Genomic DNA, 14,110 nt, shown 5'->3' on the forward strand with positions numbered 1-14,110 from the left:
TGTTACGAGTAGTATAACAGTTTTTAAACAGTGTGTTTTAAAAGATGTTTTTTTTAACAGTGTATTTTAGAAAATGTGATTTTTGCAAGTACGTACTGTATATTAATGTTATGTATATTTGGTGATTTATAGTTAATGTAAGTGATAACAATAATATTATATTATGACTGATATAATAAGTAAATTGTTACGTTGTCCGTTTTCGCGTCGTGATGACATTGAAAAGAGAAGTATTTTGGACAATGGACGACCCACTCCTGCATTAAGCTCTATTGTTCATAAAGTCGGTGCTAAAGGTACAAGAAAATTTAATCCTTCATGGTATGAAACACTATGAAATGGAAATATAAAAATTGGAGATTTATCTTTCGAAAAGGTGGAAAAATTCAAATATCTTGGAGCAACAGTAACAAATATAAATGACACTCGGGAGGAAATTAAACGCAGAATAAATATGAGAAATGCCTGTTATTATTCGGTTGAGAAGTTTTTATCATCCAGTCTGCTGTCAAAAAACCTGAAAGTTAGAATTTATAAAACAGTTATATTACCGGTTGTTCTGTATGGTAGTGAAACTTGGACTCTCACTTTGAGAGAGGATCATAGGTTAAGGGTGTTTGAGAATAAGGTTCTTAGGAAAATATTTGGGGCTAAGAGGGATGAAGTTACAGGAGAATGGAGAAAGTTGCATAACGCAGAACTGCACGCATTGTATTCTTCACCTGACATAATTAGGAACATTAAATCCAGACGTTTGAAATGGGCAGGGCATGTAGCACGTATGGGCGAATCCAGAAATGCATATAGTGTGTTAGTTGGGAGGCCGGAGGAAAAAAGACATTTGGGGAGGTCGAGACGTAGATGGGAGGATAATATTAAAATGGATTTTAGGGAGGTGGGATATGATGATAGAGACTGGATTAATCTTACACAGGGTAGGAACCGATGGCGGGCTTATGTGAGGGCTGCAATGAACCTGCGGATTCTTTAAAAGCCATTTGTAAGTAAATAAGTAAGTATGGTATGAAACACATAAATGGCTAACAGGAAGTGAAGTTAAAGCTAAGCTGTAGGTGGTCACGTTTATTATTGTCATCTAAAGAAGGTACTTGGAATCAGATCATATTTGTAACTCGGTAAGTCTAAAGAGACTTGAAAAGAATTTGAATCCAATTTCGGAAATGTTGTCTGAACAACAAGGGTTGCAAGACAACAGTATAACAATAAACTAGAAAAAACCGACAAATTATGAGACGGCTCACTGATGTAACAGTATTTTTATGTAAGCAAGAGTTAAGTTTTCGGGGGGCATGATGAAAGCGAGATGTCATTGAATCGCGGGAATTACATAAAAATGTTCTGTAAATTTTGCCTACCCTGGACATTTGACTACGAGCCGCCACTGCTCCCAACTAACACTCTATATGCATTTCTGGATCCATCCATACGTTCTACATGCCCTGCCCATCTCAAACGTCTGGATTTAATGTTCCTAATTATGTCAGGTGAAGGATACAATGCGTGCAGTTCTGCGTTGTGTAACTTTCTCCATTCTCCTGTAACTTCATCCCTCTTAGCCCCAAATATTTTTCTAAGAACCTTATTCTCAAAAACCCTCAATCTCTGTTCCTCCCTCGAAGTGAGAGTCCAAGTTTCACAGCCATACAGAACAACCGGTAATATAACTGTTTTATAAATTCTAACTTTCAGATTTTTGGCAGCAGACTAGATGACAAAAGCTTCTCAACCAAATAATAACAGGCATTTCCCATATTTATTCTGCGTTTAATTTCCTCCCGAGTGTCATTTATATTTACTATTGCTCCAATATATTTTAATTTTTCCACCTCTTCGAAGGATAAATCTCCAACTTTTATAGTTCCATTTCGTACAATATTCTGATAACGAGACATGGGACTGATTCTCCGGCACGACCACATTATTTAAGATAGTTGTTAAGATATTTCTCCCTTAAATTGTCTAGGGAACAGTGGGATGCACTCATAATACTGTTGCGTCTATTATATGCCTAAATACGGTAATTTTTACGGTTTTCCGGTATTATCGTTTTCCCATATTTATAATTTTTATTCTCTCTTCCCCTAAAAATGATGGATCGAGGTTACACTGTATACTTACTTACTGGCTTTTAAGGAACCCGGAGGTTCATTGCCGCCCTCACATAAGCCCGCCATTGGTCCCTATCCTGAGCAAGATTAATCCAGTCTCTACCATCATATCCTACCTCCCTCAAATCCATTTTAATATTATCTTCCCATCTACGTCTTGGCCTCCCCAAAGGTCTTTTGCCCTCCGGCTTCCCAACTAACACTCTATATGCATGGTATACCTTCCTTAAATTTTTTAAATTCCTTATAAAAAACTGTCTATGTAGAAATCTGGACAAACATGTGTGAATTTCAAAGAATGCACAATCTGTTCAAATTTTAAACATTAAAATTAAGTGGATTTAGATATTTGAAAACAATTTTCTCAGTGTAGTTATATGATTTTTCTAAATAATTTACAACACTGCTGTAATAATCCATTCTTTTATTAGCCTGTAAATACCGGATTTTGGACGTCTTGTATGAGGTCAATAAGGGACAAGCTTTTACAGTCCCAAATATGGGATGTCCCATATAATAGAGGACACCTGGCAATCCTAATTCAGTCTCATGTCACCTAGAATATCAGACTAGCAGAATTTCAGAACACTCTTAAATCATAAATGGTAGTCACTAGAATGGGACTTCCACAGTGATCATGTAAGAAATGAAAGTGCAATGTTGAATATCTGGCTTGTTTACCCAGAGGGCACTCCGTGCACATCTTACAGGCAGTCTCATAGGCTAGTTGTGGCAATCCCTTAGTCTGTGTGTCTTCTGCACAGCACGCCTCCACACACTCTTGTATCACGGTAAGCAGTTTCTTGCACATCAGTTTTGGAATGCAATCAACATGATTCCTGTGAAGAGGATAAGAAAATTTAAGACTGTCACTCATATCTGAGTTCGGGAATGAGTGGTAGGTAAAGCTTCAGTTTTTCATATAAGGATATTAAAGTTGACATGTCTCCTACAAGGTATGCAGCATCTTCTGTATTACTTGACCTTATTAACTTTAAATCTGGAGTGGGGGGAAATAGAGCACTGTTAGTCAGGTGCCTTCCACTGCTTGTAGAAGCGATAAGAAATTAGAGGAAGTGACTGTACAGTCCTTAAAAAAATAGACCTCTGTCATCCCTACATAGCTAAACAGCAATTCATCATTCTAATGATACAGTAATATATTCAGACTCTTAATAAAAATGTCCTTACAAAACACGGTACAGTGAAATCTCTCTTTATGGATACCTCTTTAAAGAAAACTAGTTTTATAACAGAAAAAGTTACAAAGTTCACAGAAAAAGGGATAGAAAATTCCATACTGAATTACCTCTTTAAAATGAACACACTGTTGCTTCCCAGCTCTCATCCAGTAAACATGCATACATATTGATAGATAAGCTCGTTGAAAACTAATGGCGACATATTAATATACTACACCTCTTCTTTATGACAGAAGACAACCTTCAACGGCAAATATAGAAAGTAGTACCATTGAAAACTTCTGGTGATGTATTATTACACTACATCTCTTCTTCTAGATAGAAGACTATCTTCGAAGACAAATACATAAAGTATTACCTTTGAAAATCTTTGATGATATCTTATAAACACTACACCATTGCTCTTAAATAGAAGACAACATTAAAACTACGTAAATAATACAAAATATATAAATTTAATCAAATGTCATTTAGATTAATAAATGTATAATAATCTTCCAATTTAGTAAGCACGTCAACATCAACTTATAGCCAACAACACCAAATTGATAATACTAACATATGAGAGCTAACACATACTTAACCAAAAAACAATAATATAACACAATGTTCACATAAACAACAAATACAATATACAACAGAGTCTATATGATATAAAACAACCGTATCATGTATATAATTTGTAAACAAGTCTTCATGTACATTAATATATTACATTTGCATTTTAATCACAAAATATTTTAAAAGATTGTAAATAAATAAGTAGGTGAAGACTTGTAATATATTTCCAAATATTTGTAATTTTATCTTTTAACTCTTAATTTTAACTTTATTGACTTTGACATTGTTACGCAAAAATGAGGTTAATATATTGAAAATGTAAGATAGAAAAATATATCTGATGATGTTGTGATAAGAGCGACGAAAATGTTTATACTAATAGTTAATTATGTAATATAAAGGAATTATACCTTATATATGGCATGTTAAGTCATAGAATGAAAACAATAAAACCACTTAATTACACAAATCTAGCTTTCAGGTATCTGATTTGAATAATTTCAAGGGAAAAATTGTTCTGGGGCCAGGTATCGAACTCAGAATCTTTGGCTAAGCACACCAACGCTCTACCAACTGAGCTACCCAGGAACTCTATGAGACACAGACTCAGTTTTTCCCTTTATATCCACATACCTCAAAGTGGGCTGACAAACAGTCAAACATCCAACATTGAGTGCACACAATCTCTGTGCGACTTAAATTGTTGTTTTCTGTTATCAAACAGTGACATGCATTATGCAAATCTAGTTTTCAAATATAGCTCCCTGAGAAGCTGATTTGAATAATTTCAAGGGAAAAATTGTTCTGGGACCAGGTATCGAACCCGGGACCTTTGGCTAAATACACTAACGCTCTACCAACTGATCTACACAGGAACTCTATGAGACACCGACTCAATTTTTCCCTTTATATCCACATCCTCAAAGTGGGCTGACAAACTGTCAAATATCCAACATTAAGTGCACACAATCTCTGTGCAACTTAAATTGTGGTTTACTGTCAACAAACAGGTATAGCTCCCTGTAAAGCTGATTTGAATAATTTCAACATTAAATTATCTATCCATCCATCCATCCATCCATCCAATGGTTAACTGGCTCAAGTTCGAGCTTTGGCCTCCCTGATTTTCTGCCTCCAGTCATTTCTATTTTGCGCAACAAACCTCGAGTTGCGACACCTAAGAAGGTTTGCATTATCTTTCTTAATACCATCCTCCCATCTTTTCTTCGGCCTTCCAATTCGCCTACTCCCCATAAAACTTGCTGTAAGCACTTTTTTTGGTACTCGGTCTATTGAGAGCCTTTGTATATGACCAGCCCATTCTAGTTTCTTTAATTTAATAAAAGTAACATGGTCAGATTCATTATATTTGTCGTGCATTTCCTTATTATACCGTACCCTCCACTGGCCATTAACCTTTATTGGTCCGTATATTTTCCTAAGTATTTTCTTTTCAAAGGTACTTAAGGCTGTTTCTGATCTTTTAGTGAGGCTCCATGTCTCACTACCAAAGCTTAAAACGGTTCTTATTAAAACCTTATTTTAGTTGCCGAGTGTATATTATTGCTCTTCATTATTTTGTGTAGTGAGTAGTAGGCTTTATTGGCTAGTTTCAATCTCTTTGTACTTCTATATGTTGATCATTGTTTCTGTGATACATGATCCAAGATACTTAAAACTTTTCACAATGTTAAAACCTACATCTTCAATACTGTTAAGTTGTTGTTCTGTCTTTGGTTTAACACGTCTCTGTATCATAACTTGTGTTTTCTGATTATTAATTTCAAGGCCTATATCTTTTGTTGCTACTTTAAGTTCTGTGTACACTACTATACCTAGCAGCATTCCTAAGTAAATTGGATCAGCCATCATTTTCGGTTAACCATCAATCCCTTCCCATCCATTATAATAGACAGACCTGATTGACGTTCTACTGTATTTCGACAAATAAGCTTTAGTTCACATAACTATTTCCTTATATTTTACTTAGGGATATAAAAACCAGGTTTTTAAATATACTTGCTATTCAGGTATTCACCCTATATGGCAAAAAGAACTACACCTTTGGCATGTTGCTCAGAGATGAGGACAAGTGGGTGAATGGCATAAAGTCTAGTATCCACCACTCAATAAAAATATAAATTACATACAAAGCAAAAATAACAAAAATAATAGATAACTCACCTCATTACATCATACACCACTGAGAACCGCTTCTTGCGAATGGCCTGTCTTACCACCTCTAGCACTCCTTCATGTGACAACTGGAGCAGGCGGGCCACATGTTCCACCTTGCAATACACGTCGAATGCATCATCTAGTTCTAGCAGGTCCTCCACACACTTGCCCAGTATCCTGTGCCGAGATCGCACACAGCTGTACTCCTGCAGTGACAACGTTTTTCCAAACCATATCCGCAGATGATAAAGATTCATGAGCTCCTGGACTGGCATGTCAGTTGAGAGGAACCTGTCACCCACCGCAGCAGCTGCAGTCTCCAGGCGGGCTGCTATCGAGCCCAGGACCTTCATGTATGAGTCGTACACCTCCCCACAATACCTACTCTCCATGTAGGCCTTGGTCTTAAATATGAGTCTGCAGCAGCAATTCACAGTCAACTCAGGGCTCAGACTGTCGAGCAAGTTCAGCGCCTTCTTGTGGTTACCAGATGTAATAAACTGCCCAATGCAGAGGATGTATGCCTCCTCTGGCAATCTCACATTTACTGCAGAGAACTTGAGAGCATCCTCCAGCATGGTTGGCCGGCCTTGTTTCAGGATCCGCTGGATCACACGGATGAAGTCAAAGTGCTGGAAGAGAGGTTCAACTTCAGACATAAGATTCATTACCATGGGGCTAAAGTAGCCCCTTGTATGCAAGTGATTTTACTTTTCCAATTAAATGTTAATATTCACTGTAGTACAACCAGTAATAACAGATGTAATGTAGTTTAAAGCCTTTCATATAAGAATTTGAAAATAATTATTGAAGAGCTCACTGTTGTTTGTATTAATGATTTCAAAGGAAAACACAACCGAACTAATGCTACAGTAGCCCTAAATTGTTGTAAATAGCATACGTTTACCAATGTAGACAATCTTTTACATGTTGCACCACAGGACATTCCTTTTCAATACCTTGTCGAATTAAGTCATATCTAAGAAATACAATGTGTGAAAACAGGCAGAATGCTTTGGCCACCTTAACATCCACACAGAAATTATAGTAACTATAGAAAATATCAAAGAACTGCTGCTCAAAGGTCCTCGACATCTAAGTTTCCATTTGTGATTACTGAGATGTTATGTGAATTTAAAGACAAAATGAAATAAAGTGCTTTTTATCATGATGTGTTAAAAATGTAAGTAAGAGAAGATGAATAATAATAATAATAATAATAATAATAATAATAATAATAATAATAATAATAATAATAATTACTTACTTCCAAGGTTAACCTTGGTTGCCATCTTATTCTGTAAGCCATGCAGCTAGCAAGCTGTCAGAAGTCGAAAGAAACGTTAATTCTACTTACTTACTGGCTTTTAAGGAACCCGGAGGTTCATTGCTGCCCTCACATAAGCCCACCATAGGTCCCTATCCTGAGCAAGATTAATCCAGTCTCTATCATCGTATCCCACCTCCCTCAAATCCATTTTAATATTATCTTCCCATCTACGTCTCGGCCTCCCCAAAGGTCTTTTTTGGCCTCCAACCTCCCAACAAACACTCTATATGCATTTCTGGATTCGCCCATATGTGCTACATGCCCTGCCCATCTCAAACGTCTGGATTTAATGTTCCTAATTATGTAAGGTGAAGAATACAATGCTATAATACTATAATACGAAATCTCATTCTGGTTTTAATTTGAAATATAAAATGTGAAACTTTATGAATTCTGATAATATTTTATTAAATTTTATGCTCTACTTATCGAAAAAAAAAGTAGCAAGTTTGCAAAAATTTCACTGGTAAAGAAGTAAATATGTTTAAAGGTATGGCCACAAGTCGCTACTTTTACTGTGCAATTTTTGTACTGCAGCTGCAAAAGTTGCATGTCGTGTTCACACGTAAGCCAAAAATAGCATGCTGCACGCTACTTTATGTGCTGCAAAAGTTGCAATTGAAGGTTGTGAGCCTGTTCACATACAAGGCAGTACTTTTGCAGCCACAGTCTAGATGCAGCTTTCCATCTCCATGTTGACTTTTCAATATACATTTTGTGGTTATGTTCACATTAGAGTTTCAGATTATGAAACTCTTGCAATAGCTTACTTATCTATTATTTGCTTTTCTGTCCTAACTAGTATTCAGAAATTGGCATTATTTTACTATAAAGCTATTAAAAACGCCTATATACTTAAATGATAATCAACAGCATATTCACGTAATCAATGTTGCAACCCTCTTGTTTTAAACTATGCTACGGAAAATTAATAAAGTGAGTGCATTCACATGCTCCAAATTAAGTGCTGCTCTAAGAACTTTTTTTTTGTCAAGCACATCTCCACAATTGTTCAATTTAAATCCACCAATTTTACTTCTCAAATTCTCATAGGCCTATGACATAATGGAGTTCTCACTTTTTTCACAGACCACAGAAATATGAATTTTTCTTTAGCAAAATAAACACACAAGCTTCATCCAGAAACTCTGTAAAGAAACTGCAACAGAACAGTAGGCTAGCCCCTATTGTAATCGGATTACAAAATTTTAGAAAGAGAAGAAGACAGTTACTATCTCACTTGCACACAGTGTAGCCATGCCATAGCTAAGGGATGAGGGGGGCGAATTCCAGAAAAGTATGTATTTCATATGCTAGGAAGACGTGCTAACAAACTTAATGAGGGTTTCGCATTGTGTTTCAGCTTTCAATAGGGGTAGACCAGGTCACTGTCCTCATATCTTAATCTCTTTCTGAAGTGTTTGTGCAAAGATTTACCCTATGCTACTTGCTACCTGCTTTGCAGTTACAAAATAACGGTATTATCGTGTTTGAAATAAACAATTTCTGAGAGACAAAATTGTCGAAATTTTTACTCTGAGTTTGCATTAACAAAATAATAATTAATATCAAGTACAACCGATTAATTTTAATCGACTCGGTTATTCGATTAAATATTTTTGATTGACTAATCTTACAATAGAAATTGATCGATTAATCGATTAGATCCCACAACACTACTATTAATACAGCAATATGTGTAGCTACTCACAGTGCAGTTCTGCACAGGCAGCCGTATTAGGCCATATTTCTTCTGCACGATCTTCACTTCCATTATCTTGTGCTCGTGCCTGATCTGCTCAGTCAGTGGGTGGTCCACACCCAGTCCTTGTTTAGCAATGCTGAGTACAGTCGAACTCCATGGAACTGGAGCCATGGTCAGCACAGATATGATGCACTTTATCCGTGTCTGTGCAAACAAACGTCAGTACTCAGAATCAAGATAAAGCCACCAGTTCACAATCGCGGGTGCTCGTGTAAAGGGGTTAAGTCAAATTGCAAGGTATGTAAACTTCTCTTCTTTGGTATTGAACAAAACCTCTTTGTCACAAAATATGGAGCACTGTAACTGCATTAAAGATGGAAGAATTACTTAACACCTTTAACACAGAGAAAAGTAATTGTGGATAGTTCAAATCTGTACTTATTCCAGTTTATCCAATTCATAATTAACCCCCTTTACACGAGCACCCGCGAATTACTGATACCTCCTCCACCTTATAGTATGCAGAGAAATTGGTTTTTAGATTGTGTTTCACTTCGATTACTTATGTTGCATTTGAGCTAGTTCAGTTTTACTTGGTCTGACATACCTAGTAAACAATTTATCTCCCATGCAGAAAGTTGTACTTATGATAGAGGCATGCAGCATGATGATTTAACAGATCACAAACTAGTAATCTATACTAATAATAAATCTGTAGCCGAAATTTTTCTGGTAATTTTCGATTTTCCAAAAATAATTGGTCCTAACATATATATTAACCACCCTGAAACCGAAAATCGCTTTTTTGAAATTTTTGTTTGTATGTCTGTCTGTCTGTATGTTTGTTACCTTTTCACGCGATAATGGATGAACGGATTTCGATGAAAATTGGAATATAAATTAACTTCGTTGTAACTTAGATTTTAGGCTATATGGCATTCAAAATACATTATTTAAAAGAGGGGTTATAAGGGGGCCTGAATTAAATAAATCGAAATATCTCGCTTATTATTGATTTTTGTGAAAAATGTTACATAACAAAAGGTTCTTTAAAAATAATTTGCGATAAGTTTTATTCCTTGAAAAATTTTGATAGGACTGATATTTAATGAGATAAATGAGTTTTAAAATTAAAATAACTGCCATCTAAGGCCGTGTAATGAATTAAAAAACAAATGACTTCGTCTATAAGGGGCCTTGGACAGCAACAATCGAAAGCTATGAAAGATAGCCTAAAGAGAATGTTTCTGTGTTTGTATGAAGTAATATCGGAAGCTAAATTAACCGATTTGTATAATTAATTATTATTTCACCATTGGAAAGTGTAGTTTCTCTAGATGGACATAATGCTATAATGTTATTACAGTAACTTCTGATATAATATAATATAATATATAATGTAATGTAATATTATATAATATAATTTAAGTTATTTGAAGGGTTCAGAACCATAGTGGGCCAAGCGCCAATTACTGAATACGTAGAAAACAAGGGTTAAAATGAAGTTATTACCATAATTAAATGGAAACATATAACAAGTAAAATAAAGTGTACACATTAAATCTAAATGATGTCAATGTTCATTAAACTATGGTTGCATGTAATAAAAATTAAGAAACATGTTAAAGGAATTGTCATTGCACCAAATGAGTGGTCTCTGGACAAAAATGATCGCATTTTAATTATTTGGATGCAATTTAAATTAAGTAACATATTAAACGATTTATCCTTCTATCAAACACGAATGTTCACTGAATCAAATGTTCTATTTTAATTATGTAATTACTTTATATTTATTTCTAACGGGTGCAGCAGAGTGCACGGGTACGGCTAGTATAAAATATTATTAAATATTACCAATCAGAGCCACATTTAAGGCTGGTTCACAATAAACCGGGAACGAGAACCAGAATGAAAACGAGAAGCAGAGGACGTGAATATGAACATTTTTGATTCACAATAAACCGAGAACGTATGCGACTATGCATATCGATATGCATGTCAATAACGATATGTAAAGTCGATATTACGCATTCTGATGTCATTTGTGTATAATTGACCAATGGCGTTCTCTCATGAGTACAAGGCAGTGGTACTATAAATATGCCCAGGCATCTTTATTATCACAACCTATTTTAAGTCTACCATAACGTAAAATAATTAGAGAAGAAACATTTGTAACAGAACAAAAATGAACATAACAGTAGTTATTGAATTGAAGCATGAATATGTAGTGTGTAATACAACCAATACGGTAATAAAATATGATTCACTTACGATCGGTGTTCAAAGATGCAGCTATTGAAAGCTATGTATTCTCTTTCATTTTCTCATCTTTATACAAGGCACGCCGCTTATCGTAAACGTGAGGATTTTCCTCAACACGCAATATTAGAATCTCATCAAATAAAACTTGCTCCATGATGCACAGCACAGAACAAAATAATACATAGGTTATGTCACGGTCTTCTTACTACAAAATATACGACAGCAAAATAGCAACAGAATGAATCTAGTGGGCTGTGATCGGAAACATGAACGCCAAAGTTGAAACTTGGGCAACTCTCCGTTCCTGATCCCGGGCTCTGGCAAGCTTTTCGTTAATTGTGAATGCTCACATTTAATTGTACACATTTTAACAATTTTAGCGTTTTCGTTTGGATTCTCGTTTCCAGTTTATTGTGAACCAGCCTTTACTCATCCAAATTAAGAAAGGAGATTTTGAAACAGTGTGTTTTTTGTTTTAAACATTTTCGGGACCTGCTTTTTCCTACAGGATTTTGTGATAGCACATAGAGTTAACTATTCTATAGACGAACTTCATACAATGTTCGAGGATAGAATTATCAATAGGAATGTGGGGCCTCTTCGATCCACCAATCTCACTTCCCCAGTGAACTTAAGAGATAAAGTGTATAAAAATAATCTGTATATCAGGCCTGGGAACTAATATCTCAATTGAGTCACTGCAGACTCCTTCGTCACTCCCTGTTCTATTTTCCCCAGCTGAGACAGTAATGTTTTGGCCTGATACGAGTAGACAGGAAGGTAAGCTTTGCTCAGTGATTGACTGTATAATGCAGGCATCATAGCTCCTACCCATCACTGAAGCATAGTGCCTCAGTGTGAATTTATTTATAAGGCAGTACAAACAAAAAAGGACATGGGCAGGGGTTTTTTGTGTCCCCTTTCACTTCTCCTTTGTGCCCAGGGCTGTCATATATGCTGGAAGAACTAAAAAATAATATCCAGGAAAATCACCTCCATTTATTAAAGGGAATTATAAGTAATGTTCCATTTTAGGTGCCAAAAATGTTGTTGTGTTTTCTAATGCCAGGCGTTCGACAATAAAATCATTTGACCTCTTGCACTCCAATATTTTTCAAAGATATTATCATGGCCAGCCACTGAAGCACAGATTTTGAGGTGTTCCGAATCCATTTCTTGGTTTGAGTTGCACAATGGGCAAGGGGGAACAAGAAGAAAAATGTTTGGAACAAGAAGACAGACAATTTCAGGATCTTCTTTTTTAATTTGTGTATTAAGCTTTAACTGCTTATATTCAATAATATTCTACATTAATAGTTTGTGGAATCGCTGATATTGCATTACTTCTGTGACAGGTGAGTCGGAACATGCCCACATAGCCAAAACTAGCACTTTCCAGCTGGGAGATAATTTACTCACTTAGTAGTTTGATATCGACCATTTTAGTTTTGTTTGGTAGAGTTTAGCACTATTTAGTAGACTTTAGATATAGTTTACCTCCAGATTGTCGATGTATGGTATGATGGCAGCAAGTGTGGCCTCCCAGGGGGCATCTGCCTCACAGTACCACCAACTGCCTGCGTGGCTTAGCACACTGTGAACATATTGCGACAACACGGTGTGGCACTCCAGTCCGTTATTCATGATGAAGTTGTTGAGAAAGTTCGTCATCAGAGACTTTATATCAATTGGTGCCACCTTACCCAGTAAAATGCTCACCACTTCACTCTTGTCACTCTGCAAAATTAATTACAAATTCTTAACAATAATTACAAAGAAGACAGTAGTGTTAGCCAACAGCTTTTCTTACATGTTTTCTTGTACAACGGTCGAGAATTTAATGCAGGTAAGAAAAAAACAGGTCATACATGGTATCATCTATTCTCACCTCAGAAATCAGAAGGCAGTCCAAAATATCCATTTAGAGATATGGTAAGATTAATATTACTCTCTTTCTAAATGTTCCCCTTTCTAAACAACATACCAAAATGATATGAAATGTAGTACTGGATTATTTAACTTAAATGAGAGCAAATGAGTTTAAATACATGTGTATTGCTTTTCAATCAATTTTGTTACTTCCTTCAAATATCGAAAAATATAATACACAACTATTCATATCTGCAACTCAGGAGTACAATCATTAAAACAAACATAAAACCCTATATATTAACGATTACCTAAAAATCCATGTTTCGGCACTCACTTTCTTTTGTCTTCTGACGCAAATATCGTTCACCAATTTGTTATGGTGCTACTGTTTAATATAAATATCTCAAGAGTACCTGGTACACATCTTCCACCTCTTTATTCTTACATGGCAGTGTAAAACCAAATAAAATGAAAACTAAATACGAACGTGAAATTCTTCAAATTAATGGTTTCAAATGTACCGTTATATATGCGAATACTCCACACACCCTAATTCTACGAGAGGGGGAAAAAAAGCTGTAATTTATGTTTTATTGACAAGAAATTAATCCTACATAATTATGTACTCCAAAACTAAATAAAATATAAATTTGTTTGAAGAAACGCATCATAATCTTCACAGGCTGTTGTAGAAGCATCTGGGACTCTACCTACAATAGCAAATTAGGAACACTATCTTGGATAATTTTGTAGACTAATGGAGGTCATGATGAATGGTTCCAGCCAATCAGAAAGAGACCATCCAATGTCTCACCTCTCATGCTATATATGTGAGAGATGTAGAAAGTTTTTGTTCTACCCATGG

General features: G+C 35.6%; 1 protein-coding gene across 1 annotated transcript in view; it reads right to left on the reverse strand.

Annotated features, from left to right (window-relative positions):
• Positions 1 to 14,110, reverse strand: part of LOC138712327 (kinetochore-associated protein 1-like) — a 32,680-nt gene that overhangs the window by 14,472 nt on the left and 4,098 nt on the right. Inside the window, exons 4-7 of the mRNA XM_069843970.1 lie at positions 12,871 to 13,110; positions 9,112 to 9,309; positions 6,077 to 6,702; positions 2,811 to 2,968 (exon numbers count right to left, since the gene is read on the reverse strand). Coding sequence (XP_069700071.1) covers positions 2,811 to 2,968; positions 6,077 to 6,702; positions 9,112 to 9,309; positions 12,871 to 13,110 — 1,222 coding nt within the window. The remainder of the gene's footprint in view (positions 1 to 2,810; positions 2,969 to 6,076; positions 6,703 to 9,111; positions 9,310 to 12,870; positions 13,111 to 14,110) is intronic.

The sequence above is a fragment of the Periplaneta americana genome, chromosome 13, assembly GCF_040183065.1.
Source record: "Periplaneta americana isolate PAMFEO1 chromosome 13, P.americana_PAMFEO1_priV1, whole genome shotgun sequence".
Lineage (NCBI taxonomy): Eukaryota > Metazoa > Arthropoda > Insecta > Blattodea > Blattidae > Periplaneta > Periplaneta americana.